General features: G+C 39.4%; 2 protein-coding genes across 5 annotated transcripts in view; one reads left to right on the top strand and one right to left on the bottom strand.

Moving 5' to 3' along the window:
- The window catches only part of Cenpp (centromere protein P), a 227,631-nt gene that overhangs the window by 155,625 nt on the left and 55,681 nt on the right, over positions 1-16,325 (top strand). The window lies entirely within an intron of this gene.
- The window catches only part of Ecm2 (extracellular matrix protein 2), a 30,304-nt gene that overhangs the window by 5,523 nt on the left and 8,456 nt on the right, over positions 1-16,325 (bottom strand). Inside the window, exons 2-7 of one of the 2 annotated variants that reach the window (XM_074052341.1) lie at positions 15,663-15,975; positions 12,846-13,034; positions 9,751-10,326; positions 7,703-7,818; positions 5,918-6,053; positions 1,505-1,662 (exon numbers count right to left, since the gene is read on the bottom strand). In XM_074052341.1, coding sequence (XP_073908442.1) covers positions 1,505-1,662; positions 5,918-6,053; positions 7,703-7,818; positions 9,751-10,326; positions 12,846-13,034; positions 15,663-15,951 — 1,464 coding nt within the window. In that variant the 5' untranslated portion in view covers positions 15,952-15,975. The remainder of the gene's footprint in view (positions 1-1,504; positions 1,663-5,917; positions 6,054-7,702; positions 7,819-9,750; positions 10,327-12,845; positions 13,035-15,662; positions 15,976-16,325) is intronic. The other variant, XM_020158528.2, reaches the window with a different exon arrangement.

The following is a 16,325-nucleotide window of genomic DNA, read 5'->3' as shown; positions in this document are numbered from 1 at the left end:
GAGGATTATGGTTTGAGGTTAACTTGGCAAAAAGTTAGCAAGGCCCCGTCTCCACAAACAAGTTGGGCATGGTGTTTCACATCTGTAATCCAGGCTACCTGGGAAATGTAGGTAGAAGGATTGCGGTAGAAGGAGAGCTCCAGGCAAAAATGTAAGACACTATCTGAAAAAATAACCAAAGCATAAAGAACTTGGGGGTATTGCTCAAGTGGTACAGTGCTTGCCTAGCAAGCATGAGGCCCTGAGTTTAAACCCCGGTAGCATCAAAAAAAGTATAATTTCCAACCTAAATGAAGCACAGTAAGAGACTCACTACAGGTACGAATGATGTGAACAGTCTTTGAGTGTATAGTTAGGCGAGGCTGGCATGCAGTAAAGGATTTGGAAGGTTCTGTCTCACGCCATGTGTTTGTACATTATGTGTCCAGCACTTCCCATTTGGCAGGGGGAGGACTCTTCAGAGAAGCCAGGTTGAGAAGTTCAGGTGTTGGGAGGGGCACATTGCTCTGTATTTTCCAAGTTAAATGTGTCTGCGTTTTACCAGTTGCAAGTGTAAAATTTTGATCTTTAAAATTTTAAATGTCTGGTCCAGGATTGGTCTAGGAGTCCATACGTCCTAAGAACCTAGGTGATTCTGATATAAAGCCATGTATTAATAAATTCCCATGTTGTATAACTGTGTCTCTTCATCTGGAAATAGGAAGAAGAGGGTGGGTGGTAGTATGACAACCACGTAAGATCACAGTGGAAGACTTTGTGTTTTGCTCACTGTGGCTAGAGGAAGCTCCATCCCTACTTCCAGCAGGACGATTGCATAGTGAGATAGAAACGAAGCCCAGATAAGAAAATCCATGGGTTCCAGCTGGTTCTGTCAGTGTTTATATACTCTGGACCTCAGGGTCCCTCACACAGGAAGTGAAGAGTGTTGACCCTCTCTGGCCAAAGACCATTTGAGCACCCTACAGAAAGTAGACAGCACTTCTAGAAACCCTTGAAGAGACTCATGACAGGGTTGAAACAAACCAGGGCTTTGGTACTGGAGTCAGTCACAGGGCAGTCTTGGTAGGAAATGGTCAAAATTTGTAAGCTACAGAATTGCTAGAATAGGCAAGGCCTTCTTGTGCAACATTTCATGCATACTGTTGGCATTCAGTCAGAGCATCTGTGGTTTTATCTGGAACTTGTGAGTGGGGAGAGATGGGATGAAAGAGCTTGAACTTCATGATTCTGCTGGGATAGTTTATAATGTCTTAAGAGATAGGGCACCTTTTGAAAGTTGTGGTTTCTGTTCCTCTTCTCCATTCTTCCAAAGACCTATCAGCAGTACTGTTTATCATTTTATCTGGAGCATCTGATGCTCAGATCATAGTAAATTCTGAATATAGCACTGAAACACTACTAAGTTTAATATACATTACAATGGTCTTTTAAGATATGCTTCTCTTATTGTGTATTGTATTTACAATATAATACATTTAAACATTAGAAGAAAGATAATTGGTACCTCAACCGAAGCAGGAAGACCCTGTGGTATAATTCTAAATTTATTTTTTCCCAGACGCAGGTAGGCTAGACTCTTCAAAGGTTTGAAAGCTAAAGGATTCACATTGGCTTCACTGAGATTGTTTCCTTCCAACTCTAAGGTGACCAACTGATTTAAGTCTATAAAAAATAAAATCAGAATTTTAGAATAATTGAAAAGCCATGTAGTGTGGGCTGAGGGTGTGGCTCAGTGGTATAGCACTTGCCTAGCATAAGCAAGACCCTGAGTTCAGCACCCCCATCACTGCAAAAAAAAAAAAAGAAGAAGAAAAGAAAAAACCATGAAGTTTTATATCCTTCATGGGAAAAGTTCAGTGTATTTGGAGATGCATAGTTTCTTTATCTTTGTTCACCCCATAGCTACTTTTCCTAAGTAATTTGTACATTCCAATTGCACAGTTCAACCAGGACAAAAATATGTGGTCCAGAGACAAAATCATTCAAGTGTTGAATGGTACAAATATTTATAAGGAATAGAGGCAATAGAGGGAGGAGGAAGGTAAGGAACAGAGTCAGGGACATTCCTACAGGCCAAGAAGTAAGTAGGAGTGAGAAGGTTGTGTGAAACTGAGCTCCTGGAATCCTAGCTTCTTGGGAGGCTGAGATCAGGAGGATTGAGGGTATTTCACAAGACCCTATCTCCAAAATAACCAAGCAAAATAGACTGCAGGTGTGGCTCAAGCAGTAGAGTGCCTGCTTTGCAAGTGTGAAGTCCTGAGTTCAAATTCCAGTCCCACCAAAGAAGAAGGAAGAAAGAAGAAGGAGAAGGAGGTGGTTGTGGGAGGTTGTTGGGAGCATTTTCAGAAACATGAACACAGAAAGGAGCACTCTTTCTCTAGCAAACCCTCACTCTCTGAACAAGGGGGTTAGAAATAAAGCAGAGCAGTTAATTCCCACTTAGTTACTCACTTTTTGGCACAGAGTGCAACCAAATGGAAGTGTTTTGAAAGAAAGATGATCAGAAATTCTCCACACATTCAGATTGAGCTACCAAGAAAGGCCTTTATACAAACAATTTTTTCTACAATGTTTCTACTGGCCTCCAGAGTGGTATCATTCAGGTCACTTGGAAGCTTCATGCCGGAGCACACACCACTCAACAACGTCATACCCAGGGGTCTCTGAGTCAGCGTTCAGGGCGTGGCCAGTATTCTCAGAACAGGGGATGTTTTCCTCTTCAACCCCTGTGCTGGGCATTGTACCGTATGCCCTGTGAGACTCCATCCTACTCTAGACAACAGCAAATATCGTCACATCAGGAGTAGGGATAATAAATGCCGAAAGATTAAAGATGGTGTATATTTGAGTCATATGGAAGTGGTAGGCTCTTAAGACTTAGATAAAAGTGGGAAGAACTTTCAGGCTGAAACAGCCAGAGGAGCCCACACAGGTGAAGGTCCCATGTAGCTGTGCTTGGAGTGGGGACCTCACCCTGGTGTGAACCATGTATACTGGGGTGAGGTTAGTACTCAGGGAGAAGTGCCTTTGGGTGCTAGTTTGATCCTCATTCTCTGGACACTGAGGAGCAGGCCAGAAGATGGTATGCAGAAGCAACATTATAAAATATTAGTCTGGTGCTTACCATCAGTTGAATGTTTAGATGGCAGGAAGTAGAAAGGCTAACCAGGAAACTGGGTAAGTGGTTTATGCTGGACTCTAGCTTTAATTTTGGAAATAAGAGAATATAAAACCACTTTTCTCATATTCTCTTATTCCCAAAATTAAAGCTAGAGTCTAGCATTTCTATAATACATATTTAAGATTTTGCAGTGTACAGGTTTTCTATTGAAAGGTAGTGGACTAGTGGTCATTACATAATCACAGAGAAACACAGAGCAAACTGATGATGCTGTATGTTCCTTTACTGTTATGAGGTGTATGTGTGTGTAGTAGATGGAGCTAGAGAAAGTTTCTGGTGGGCAGATCTGAGGTTGATGTTGAAAGAAGGATTAATGAGCAGGAAATAGGTAAAAGTAAAAGAAAACCTTTTTGGTTGAGGCACTATGACCACTTGTGGACATGATGAGGGAACAGTGGATCAATGTTATTAGTGGGCTAAAGTGGCAACAGTGGTTGTGGTCATTAATAATGACTGAAATATTTCTGAAGTATGTCTGGTTTCCCTCTCTCTACCCTCCACTTCTTCATCAGTGGTAAACTCTCAGTTTCTCCTAAGCACATGCTCACATCTCACATGGTCTCCTGCACCTCATTTGGCATGCATGCCCCCATCACACTCATCACACTGCCTTTCACTCTCATCACACCTGGCTCCTGGCATAGCCTGCCTAAAGTTCCCACCACATCCAGAGTTATCTTGTCTCTTCACATCTTTCAAATGCTGTTTTCTGTCTCTGGAGGGCCCTCCTCCCCACTTTTTTGCAACTGTAATCTGGAAGGTCATAAGTAAGGAGGTGCAGAGAGGGATGACAGGACAGAAGCAGTCACTGATGGTCAAGCCAGAGGCTCTACACAAGAGGTCTGCATCACGAAACCGGGTGGGGCCTCTCAGGCTCACCTGCTCACTGCCATCCAGCCCAACCATCCACAACAGCGGGATTCATGGGAGCCAAGATGGTACAGCAGCTGTCTCAGCAAAGGGAACACCCAACACCCAAGAGGCCAGCACCACAGCAAAACTTAGAACCCAGCCCATATAGGAAGCAGATGGAAGGCTTTCTGGGTGAGAGGATAGCAGATAGCTTCCTTTTTATCCACGTGCATGGGAATGAGGCCTCTCAAGGGTAGAGGTAGGAAAGCATGTGGCCACTTCCTCCTGGACCATATGTCAATACTCTGGGAATGCAGAGGCATTTGTAAGTAAGGAAGAAGAGTGAGCTAAGAAGCAGTTGCAGGAATCTGTGAGAACACCTTCAAAATCAGTAGCTTACAGCAGATGTGGTACACAACTATAATCCCAGCACTCAGGAGGCTGAGGCAGGAGGGTCACAAGTTGAAGACCAGCTCAGGCTATATAGATAGACCTGTCTTTAAAGAGGAAGGGAGGAAGGAAAGAAATCTCATATTTTATAAGGTATTCTGATAGCAGAGCTAGAAATGTGAACTCACATATAGTTTGTAATGCCTATTAGCACACTTGTTTAAGTTTTGTTCCTTTCAGAATATTTAACAGCAGTTAGAAATTAAACTTTCCAGTGTTTTTACCATATGACAAAGCCCATCAAAATTTGTGTTCATTAATGTTTTTCATGTGTTTCATGTGTACCCTGAAATCCATCTGGAATTTGAGTATTTCCATAACTATGTAATCTTCAGATTTGGCAATTCTCATAATTACTGTTCTTTTTTCATCACCAAAAGTGTTTTGTTCCTTTGAAGATTTTTGAGAACTAATGGAAATAACTGGATTTTTTTCCTTAAGTGTCTGGTTTTTCAACATAATAAATGCTTCAAATCAAGTTAACAGAAAGTGGTGAGCATTATGCCTCAAAACTAGTGCTAGATGGCTAATAAAAGAAAAAGAAAAATTAGGCAGTCTTATTTTAAGGAAGCTCACAATCTAATGAGAGGTGTCAGAATTTGTGAAAAGTGAAACGCAGTAACATTCTTCTGTACAGAACCACAGTATGACAACTTCAGCTACCTAGCACTGTTCCAAAAACAAGCACAAGAGGAGCCAGTTCCAACAAGTTCACATGCACCTCACTAAAGTCTGTGCATCAGAAAGCCAGGCTGACGTGGTGACAGCCTCACTCCACACACAGGGTAGACATGACATACGAAAAACATGTGGTATGGGTGCAGAAGTAGCAGAAGCCCAGTGACAGCTCCTTCCCTTTCAGCAACAGAACTCTCATAGCTAAGGCTACTCCTGTAAGATTCATGGCCTCCACTACCACATCTCTTCATACCCAGAGCCCACTTATTCCTATTTGATACGTAATTCTCAGGTGCTCTGTTTTAGGTTTCAGCATATGGCAAATTACAATACCAAGGTGCATGGGCACAGCACAGCCATTGGTGGTATAAGGAAAGGGATCCAATAACCAGGCCACCAAAAACCAACAAAAGCACCAATACAGAGCACCAAAATGCATGGCACTGTGGGGGTATTTAATAACTCCCAATAGTATGGATTTATAGGACAGTTATTGTACTGTGAATAATGAGAACCCAGAATTAGTGAATGCATGTTTTATTTATGATTAGGATACCTTTTTTTCTTTTTTTTTTACAAATGGCAGTTAGGCAGCTTAAATCTCTTTAAAATTAAGTTTTTACCAGTGCATAGTTAAAATAAATATATCACCTTAAATGGAGAAGTGGCCTAAAATTTTCTACTTATCCATTTGGAAACACAGGAACAAGAGAAGATTATAAGGAAACATGTCATAAAAAGCCAAATGTTAAATACCTGATAAACTTTCTTTATCAATAGCCTGAAGATTGTTCTCATTGAGTTTAAGTTCTTCTAATGTAGATGGCAATTCTGAAGGAATTTGGACCAAATTATTTCCATCCATATTCAGACGAATTAACTTCTTCAGAAGCTGAAAAAACAAATCTCAAAATTACCATTTTATCCAATTGCAGTTATATAGTCATGTATTGCACATAATGGCCAGTTGGGAGTAGGGGCTGAAAGTCACACAAACCTATACTTCCTTAGGCTTAGGCAGTAATGTTCAGATTGGATGGCAGTTTGCCTGTTTATTCCCCTTACCAGCCAAATATTATCTTGGTAATAGTATTGATTCTCAAGCATTTGCAGCAAAGTACATCTGATGTCTTTGTATCCCACTAACATGTATTTACATTAGATTTAGCAAATGAGAGAAAACTGCTATAGCCACTGGATCCGTCATATTTTGCAACATCTGAGGGTTTCACCTTCCCAGCAATAGTCAGAAATTTCATTAATTCATGTAGTAATGTGAATTTGTCATGGATGCTAATAAGACAAAGATTTTACCTTTTGACATATTTATAAAATTAGTTTCCTATCTATAGTAATATTTATATTAGAAAAAGGGTCATAAAATTACTAATTACTGCAGAAATTTTTTAAAACAAAGTGCTACAAATGTCACAAGCTATTCTTATATGGTACCAAATAGTTAACTGTCGGGAAATGCATTCCACACTTGTAGTTGCATGCTCATTGGCCAAACCTAGCCAACACTGCCAAAAGAGCTGAAGTCAAGCAGGTTTTACTGAAGCCAAATAGAATGGTTCACTTCTTCAGTGATTATATTCAAATTTCAACAATTTTAGAATAGGACAGAATTCCAAAGCAAGACGAGGCATCTACAACATTTTTCTCTTTGTCAAATATAGAGAATATCTGACCCCCAATGCCAGCAATTGCTCAGTTAGAAGGTTGAATGCATGAAGCAAGTCCTGGGAGCCTGCTTATCCACCTACTCAGACTCTGAATGAACCAGTGGCTGATACAAAGGGCCCAGAAGACTGCCCAAAGGAACAAAAGTTGAACCTAATGGGATGGTACTGTGTTTTACTTTTGGCTTTAAGGCACACACATTTATAAGTTTACATTTACACACATAAACCTTCCCTCTCTTGCTTCTACTTGTGTTACCCTGAAATTCCTGATCCTCTCTCCTTTTTAAAAAAGAAAGTTTTAGTCAGATCTGTTTCTTTCAAAGGCTTACTTACTCTATACTATTTTATATCCTTTTTGTATCCTTCATCTTCCCAATCTAATCCATGACCATTTTTTTTTCAGGAACACCACCACTACCACCAAAATATCCTCCACCAGATTTTACCCATTGTGCAAAAATAAGAAAGCTGTGTCTTACTGGCCTGAAATTTTTAGTAGCGGTTTCAGATAAGCTACTTATCCTAGACAGTACTTCATATGCTTTAAAAGGCCAGATTTCAATGTGTATTCAGATACTTGGGGAGAAACTACCCCATAATTTCAAAACAGTTATGCCACTGATGTTGGTTCCCCTTAGGGTTAAGACTAAAACATGTAAAATAACAAACAAATATGTAAAAATTAATAAAGAAAAAACTTGAATGCAATTTAGAGACATCAGAGAGGAAACTTTCTTAATGTAGAAGAAAAATACCAGGAAAAAAAATCCTGCATTTTCCCCCCTTGCCCACCTCCAACCATGGCCAGTGCAAGTCATAGTGAAGCTGTCCATGGGAGTTGTTACAGAGTGTTTACCTTGAATGCTTTTGGACCTATGCCTGAAGAGGTGATATTATTTTGGCTCAGATCAAGCCTTTCCAAATTCGGTACTCCATTAAATGCTTCATCCGGAATGGAGGTAATGGAATTCCCTAGGACAGGCAGCAGTTGTATTAGGCATGTGCACATATACATACATGTCTGTGAGTGCATGAATATCAACAGAGAGAAAGAGATCTGGAGGAGAAAGCAATTCTTAGGACAAGGACAAATGCATGCTTGGAAAAATAACAAGATTGAGACTAGATGATTCAACACAGTCAAAATCTCTGTAAGGATTCATCATGGTCAGTACCTCATGTTTCAGATGAAGCTGCTTAAAGGAGCCAGAATGCAGTCTGCCGGACAGTGCTTTAGTAACATTATGTGTTTATAACAAATGCCCTGGTTCTGAAAGGTTATACAGACACTGATTTTTATTCTTTATATTTACCCATTGTCCTTTCCCTGGACTGGATATATGATACTGTTTTTATCCAAGGATACACAGACAAATCACTCACCGCCTCTGAGCATGTTTCCTTCTCTGTATTAGTAGCTTGGGAACACTAAGCTCTCAGACCCTCCTCACCCATATCTAATATTACATCTTTCTGTAGTCACAATCTACAAAAATCCTACATGCTTCAATTTTATGGGCTTTTGTTCTGATATGTAGTTAAGTATAGTAGTCAATTATTTTAAACCCAAAAAAGCAAGTTTATCAGAAATAATACACGTTATCAAAAACATGTGGTGACCTTTTTATAAAACTAAGACAGCATAGCCCACCATGGATTATTCATTCTTCCCAAGACTTAATCTTTACCACCTGGGTTTTCTTAGAGCACAGCACACCCAGAACATAGGCCACAGGAGAGGAGGGCCTTGCTGGGAATGAGAGGAATTCCTTAGGTGAACATATCGGGGTGAAATGAAAGCTGTGTCAGGAATGTCATGGAAGCTTCTAGTACATTTGACACTGGCAGTGTCCTATTGCAGATGGCCATCCCTGCACAAATGTTTTGGACCCATTTAGATCCCCTCAATCCTGCATCCTCAGGCTGCCTCCAGCATGTCCCCCCACCAGACAGCCCCTCATATCTGGTCCTACTGTTCCTCCACTCAAAACTCTCCCTGTTGACCCCATGAATACTGGGGCAAAAAGTCTAAACATCACATTCCTGTTGCACTGGAAGGGCTTAAGGAAGGGGGAAAATAACTGATAACACAATGTGCTAGCTGGTTGTGGAACACTGGATTCTCTTGAACATTTCTGGGAGCAATGATGAAGTCAACTTGAAAAGCTGTCAGGCAGTTTCTTAGAAACTTAAATGCCCCTATCACTCAGCAGTTCCCACTCTTGGGTATAACTGTAGAGAAATGAGGGCTTGGGTCCACACAAATATCTGTGTGTGGATAGCAATTTTGTATATAATCTCCCCCCAAAAAATCAACCCACAGTCTACAACTGATAGCTGGTCCATCCATACAATAGAATTCTATTCTGCCATAAAGAATACTGAGCTGAGATCCAAAACAAAATGGGTGCTCACAAAAGCATTGGAAGTCCAACTGAAAATGTTAGGTCCTGTGTAATTCTATTTACGTGACCTTCTCAAAGGCAAAGCTGTAGGAACAGAACACAGATCAGTTTTCTGTGGGAGTCCGGAACTGGTGGAGGTAGAGACATGAGGAATTTGGAGGAATGATGGAAATGTTCTGTATCTTGATAGTGATAGTATTTATTCAGCTGTGTGTATTTGTCAAAACTCAGAACTATACACTAAACATTAGTTTTGCCATATATAAATTATATGTTAAAAAGCTGACTTTTGATAAAAGTTCATGGAAAATCATCATTTGGTTTTGAGTTGCTTTCCACCTAAATGAGCCATTCTATGGTGAGTGTCTGTCTCTTCTGCACAGTATATGTGTATGAAGATGAAATTAGTCTCTATTATAAAATTTAAATGTAACATTTATAGAGCAATAAGAGTTCCCATTTCTGTAAAAAACACAAAATGAAAGCTGACAGGTCTTACCAATGAGCTCCAGACTTGTTATCTCTGGTCCTATCAGTGGTGGGATCTGGGTGAGGGTTGCATAGCTGCAGCTGATGGTCCTGTAGGACAGGGAACAGTCACTGGGCAGGCGTGGCCTGCCTCTCCGGGGGGCAGGGATAGGGGACCAGGAGGGTATTCCAAACACATCTCCTCTTACAGGGCCTTTCTCTTTCTCTTCCTCTTCCTCTTCCTCCTGTTCCTCCTCTCCATCGTCCTCCTCTTCTTCCTCTTTCCTTCTGTGATGTAGCTGCTGTTGTACCAACTTCTGCTTCTCCCCAGGCCTCCACTTTCTCTCTCTTTCACCTTCCCCCTCACTGTAAAGTTTGCCTCGAACTCCAGGTCCAGAGATCTCTTTGTTGTGCTCTGTAGCTTCTTTAATTTCTTCATCATCCTCCTCAGATTGAAGTGCTTCTTTTCTGAATACTTGGTCCATTTCCACCTGCTGAGGTGGCAGTTGCTTATCAAGTAGATTGGTAGGTTCTCTTTGTTCTGAAGAATCACCAGAAAATTCAGCTCTGTCATTTAATGCTCTGCCATTGAATAGGGAATAGAAGACTAATGGCCACACAAGGAGGAGGGTGGTAGCAGAGGCAAGTTGATGATGTTAATAAAGGAGAAATTATAATGAAAATGAGATTAGTAAATATTATTCCCTCCAGAGATTTGAGTGCCATCTAAAGATGAAATGCATCCTGAAATTTTTCCTTGAAAAGTTCTAATCATAACTTTATTCTGTTTTGTAAGATCTGCTATAAATTGATGTTTTTTGTGCCTGTGGGCTTTATTACTAGTTTTTACATTAAATAACTTAATACTTATTTTTGCTAGAACATTACGTTACCTGGTAACTAAAGAGGGAATAATATTGCCACATGCTGGAAAGTAGAAAGCAATCCCATTATGATATTGTGATACATCAGATGTGATGCCTTTATAATAGATACTGTTCTGTTAACTGGGACTATTGATAAGGCAAGAATTTATAGACTGTCATTAAATATAAAAAGATGACCAAATGTATATTTCACTTGCTTACATCAGTGAAACTGTCTTTGTTTGCACATTTACTATTTTTATCCAATTTTTTTTCAGCTCATAGGCTTGATGGCATCCTCTGAAATTGAGAATTATAGATGGAAAATTCTCTTTTTCCTTCCTGGACTCTCAACTTAATTTTTGCTGCCAGAGACTAATAGATAATCTTCTGGACCTAAGTGATGTTGATTTAACTTAGACATCTTCACAGGAGTACAGTTTATCATACTGTGATGATGGGAGGAAAGTAAGCAACAGTAGAAAGTTGATTTACATTTATATTTAGTTTATGTCCTTGGCAAAATATGGGGAAAACATGACATAAGTCTACATTCAGTCTCACCCTCTGAGGAAAGATAACCGGGGCAGAGAGTGGGGGGAGTGAGTTCATAGTGCATAGGGTTTCTTCCATCAGAATTTATAAATTCATTTACTCATCTCTACCTTCACTTAATACTACATACAAACCACCCTCCAGAAATATAAGTATTTGAAGAAATTACTTGTGATACCAAGTCAGTATATATTATAAAGTCTGAGGGTTTTTTTCACATCTCTAGCAAAACATGCAGAAGGAGAATAGGAAAAAAAATTAGCAAAAAGAAACTGAAGCTATCAAGTTGAAACATTTAAAACCCTCCCTATAGATCCAAGTTTACTATTCCAAAATAACTACAGCATTTCAAGAATATTCCCAATTCCTTTGAAAAAGGTCTGAGAATATCTCAGTCTTGCCAGTAAACCTTGTGTATCACTCCAAGGAATTGGTTTCATTAAACACTTACATTTTCTAACATTTTTTCAATATGCATTGTGCTTTAGTGCAATAGCTGATAGTATGATGCAAAATGCAATTCCTAAATATTCTGAAGTTCTTCCTGGCAGGAGACTTGTGTAGATCGAACCCCATGACCCTCTGTGTGCATGGGACCAATCAATGTATCTTACCAGCAAGAGAAAATGTTGGTATTCCTGCCTGTCTATTTTTTTTTTTACAATAGTGGGTTTGAACTCAGGCCTCTCACATGCTAGGAACATGCTCTACCACTTGAGCTATGAACCCCAGCCCTTTTTTGCTTTCAGTATTTTTCAGATAAGGTCTTGTGGGGTTTTTTAGTTTAGTTTTGTTTTTGTTGTTTGTTTGTTTGCTGGGGCCAGCCTTGGAGTCTGATACTCCTACCTTTGCCTCCTGCCTAGCTGTGATAACAGGTGTGCATCACCACACCCAGCTTGTTGGTTGAGATGGGGTCTTACTAACACTCTGCCTGTCAGGTCTCAAACTGCAATCCTCTCAATCTCCACTTCCCAAGTAGCTGAGATTACAGGCATGAACCATCACACCTGGCCTATATCATGTTATTTAACAAGTGTTTGTTATTTTCATGTCATTGGCCAAGGTTTTTTTTTTTTGTAGGCATCTTGGACTTACCTCCTAAGGGCCCCCATTTGGTCAGATACAAGTCTCATTGGAGAAGAGATCAGTGAGAATCCCAACAAAAGCCATGCTATGACCTGTGTACAGAAGTGCCACACAAGAAAACATACTCCAGGCCACACTCCTGTGTTTCCCCGGGATTATTCAGGCCATAATGTGGGTTCCTGTGCTCCCTTTGAGTGATCATAAATCTAATTAGAAACCACTCTTCCTTGGTTGCCAAGTGTCTGTATTTAAGATGTACCCATGTTAAGTGGATTAAGTATGATAATGCATGTGCGGACCAAAGAGAGCCCTTAACTCATAGCAATTCGGGGTCTGCTGGAGAAATCTATCACTGTATCTCTAAGCCTGAGTCAGATATGGAATGTAGTCTGGTCCAGGTTTACTCAGGCTGACAGAACTGTAAGTATAAAGCCACAATCTATCATTTCTATACCCTCCCATACACTTAGCCAGATACCTGTGTTCATCAGTATGGGGTCATATTTTAAGTACACTAATGATGTAGGTGTATCATAATTTATGCCATAACATACTGATATAAGAACAAGTGGAAGTTAGAGACTAAATCATATGTGGTGCTTTAGCTAAATCTCTATACCAGTATCAGAGCAGACTGGGCAGCATTCTCCTTCAGGGATAACTGTGTAGGGGCACATCTGGGGTTGGCACATGGTTTCATCACAAAGGACTCGTCCGTCTGAGCAGAGGCAGGTGGTGCAGGGATCAGGAGACCATACAGCTCTGTTGTACATAGTTATGCCCTTTACCAAGCAGTGTCCCTTCTTTCCTATAAGAGAACAGTAACGCACTTAAATTTCTTTCATAAATTTAACACATTTAAATTTCATAGATGTGGTTACCAGCATCTATGAATAGAAGTGAACACAGTGTGAAACCAAACTGATATAACAGCACAAGAATAAAATTCTGTGTGAACCCATGCACAGAATAAAAATGTCTTACAGACATAGCCCTCTGAAATGCTTTTCCTTGTCTTTCCTTTCAGCTCCTCTCGCAAAGGCATTGAGTGATATTCTCATGGTAACTTGACTGTGAATCGCATATCTATCTTGTATCTTTCAGGATAGGCTGAGTTATGCAACAGATGAAACAGTCCCCAAGTCCAAGTTGTTTCTTTTACTTACATACAATATGGAAAACAAGTGGAAATTAAAGACTGAATCACATGTGATATTTAGTGATCACTGTGGGCCCAGGGGCTTGCCTGATTATAGTCACTCTGTAATAGACAACAGGCTTCCTCAAGCAGAATGCCCTGATTGCCACAGTAATGAGAATGTGTTTGTAAATCACACGAGTTGGATGACCACACTTAACTTCAGAAGGGGCAAGCAGTGTAGTTACATCATGCCCTGGAAGTGGAACGGCACCAATGATGAGCCCACAGCCCACTCTTGCTGACATGCACCTCAGGAGAGAGAAAACAGTACCTATCTGTGAGCCTCTAAGCATGACGTTACAGCTCTCTCTTTTTTTACTTACTACATTATTGAAACAAAATACACATGCCATAATAATCACCCTTTTCAAGTACACAATGTAGTGGGTTTTAGTATATTCATTTCTCTATATACCAATCCATTTATCCACAACCTTGGATCAGCTGAATAGGCATTAGACTGCTGAGGGGAGTGTCAGAGAAAAGTGATGTTTTCCTTCCACCCTGGTACCATTTCTGGTAACTCTTCTCCATCTGAGCTATTGTCTCCAAGTTCCACCCAAGATAATCTCTCCTACACACACACACACACACACACACACACACCCATCTCAGCCCAATTCAGGCCCTACCCATCTCTCATTTGGATACTTACAATAGATTAATCCTATCCACCCAATTACTCCTCTGAGGAAAAAGAAATAAAATACATGTGATTGTGTAAGTGCTACACATATACACTATCAAAATTCCAACAGTTTTGGGGGTTTTTATGGGTTTTTTTGCTGGGGCCTGAACTCAGGGCCTACACCTTGAGCCACTCCGCTAGGATTACAGGTATGAGCCACCAGCGCCTGGCGGTCCTCAAATTCGTAAGGAATTATAAGGGATGCCACATGACCAAAACAATCTTGAGGAAAAAAAGAACAAAGTTAGATTCCAAAAAGTTTAGTGCAAAGCTACAATAATCAGTTTATGCCAATGTGAATGCTAAACAGTCCAGACTTCCATCTGTGGCCAAGTAATTTTCAAGAAGAGTGGCAAGAACATTGAGTGAGGAAAGTCTCTTCAACAAATGGTGTTGTGACAGCTGGATATCCACTGCAAAAGAATGAAGCTAGACTCCTACTTTGTACCAAATATAAAAACGAACTCAAAACGTATCAAAAACTTAAATATAAAAGCAAGGATATAAAACTCTTAGAAAAAAACATAGGGGCAAATATTAATGAACTTGTATTTGGCGATGGCACCAAATCCACAAATAGAAGAAATAGATAGTTATAACTCATCAAAATTTAAAAAGTATGCACCAAAGGATGACAAGAAAGTGAAAAGACAACTTATACAATGAGAGAAAATACTTGAAAATCATGTATGTGAAAAGGGTCTCATATCCAAAATACGCATACAGAACTCTTACAGTTCAAAAACAGAAAAATAATCCAATTTAAAAATGGGCAAAGGGGACTTGGGGATGTAGCTCAGTGGTACAGTTCTTGCCTAGTGTACACAAAGCCCTGAGTTCAATCCCCTGCACCACAAAAATATATATATATATATATATTTTTAAATGAGCAAAGACTTAAATCAACATTTCTCCAACAGACAAGAAGTCATGAAAAGATACTTGACATCATTAGTTGTTAGGGACATACAAATCAATACTAATTCATACCCACAAGAATGAAAAATGTGGGTTATTAAATACTAGCTTTTAAAATTTTTAAAAATTATAAAAATATCTTTGGTAGAATTTTCAGTCTTTTCAAAGTCAGTGATCTAGTCTGTCTCAAAAAAGTTGAGTGGCTTTCACTCCATTTGTGTTTGGCCGAAACTTGGGTTGAAAATATTTAATAGCTCTTTGTTTGAAAAGTCTTCTGAATAATTTATTTCCTTTCTAGATGATTTGTCATAGATGGAAAAGCACTTTACAAATTTCTATGTAAATTATCTATATTATGATTGACTATTTCTAATACATGCATAGTAAATATACTCACATGAAATAAGCTAAAATGATAACTATGATTTTATAACTATAGTGATAGGGTAAGTAATTTTTTTCCTTTTTCCAATAATTTTGCATAAGTATATTCCATAAATGTTTTTAAAAATGTATGTTTGCTGTATAAGAACTTGAACTTTTCTTTGGACATTTAACTTCATGGTGGTTCTTGCTCTTTCTGTCTCCCTCTTCTCCCCAGTGCACTCTTTCTCACACTGTTCTCTTACCTGGTAATATATTATAGCTTGATTCTACTCCAGATAAAGTCAGAAGGGATTCAAACTTTTCCTCCACACTATAATCAGAGCTGACAATGGGCATTCTGGCTACTGGTGTAACAGTCGATGCTTGCTGAATTTCGGACTGACTGTTTGACCTGTGGTAGGGTGAGAAGCTATCCCTCGATCTTCTGTGGAACATTTTCCTCCTTTGCCTCTTAGGAGTTTCTTCATTTCGTCCAAAGTCAGTTTGATAAATGAGAAGCAGAACAAAACAAAACAAAGCTGCAAATTTCATGTTTGGTTTTTCACCAACCAATTTCTAGAATGAAACAAAGTTTCAAGGTTAGTAGGGACTACATTTTAACTTCTCAAAATTTGTATTATAACTGCTTATAATGCCTCCAAACGGAGGAACTAACACTAGTGTGATATATGGGCTGTATACTGTAATATTACTGACAAATCAGAATTTTGAATTTCTCTATCAGAATCAAAGAAGTTTCGTATCTTTATCTCTAGATCAGCCTGAGCAAGTTTTTCCATGATAACTACTCAACTCTGCTGTTGTAGTATGAAACAAGCCATAGATGATACATGTGTAAATGAGTGAATGTGGCTGTGTTATAGTAAAATGCTCATTATAGTAAAAGGCTGTAGGTGGGACTTGGC

The sequence above is a fragment of the Castor canadensis genome, chromosome 13 (assembly GCF_047511655.1).
Source record: "Castor canadensis chromosome 13, mCasCan1.hap1v2, whole genome shotgun sequence".
Lineage (NCBI taxonomy): Eukaryota > Metazoa > Chordata > Mammalia > Rodentia > Castoridae > Castor > Castor canadensis.
The sequence above is the reverse complement of the archived record's forward strand: the minus strand, read 5'-3'. Positions and strand labels throughout refer to the sequence as shown.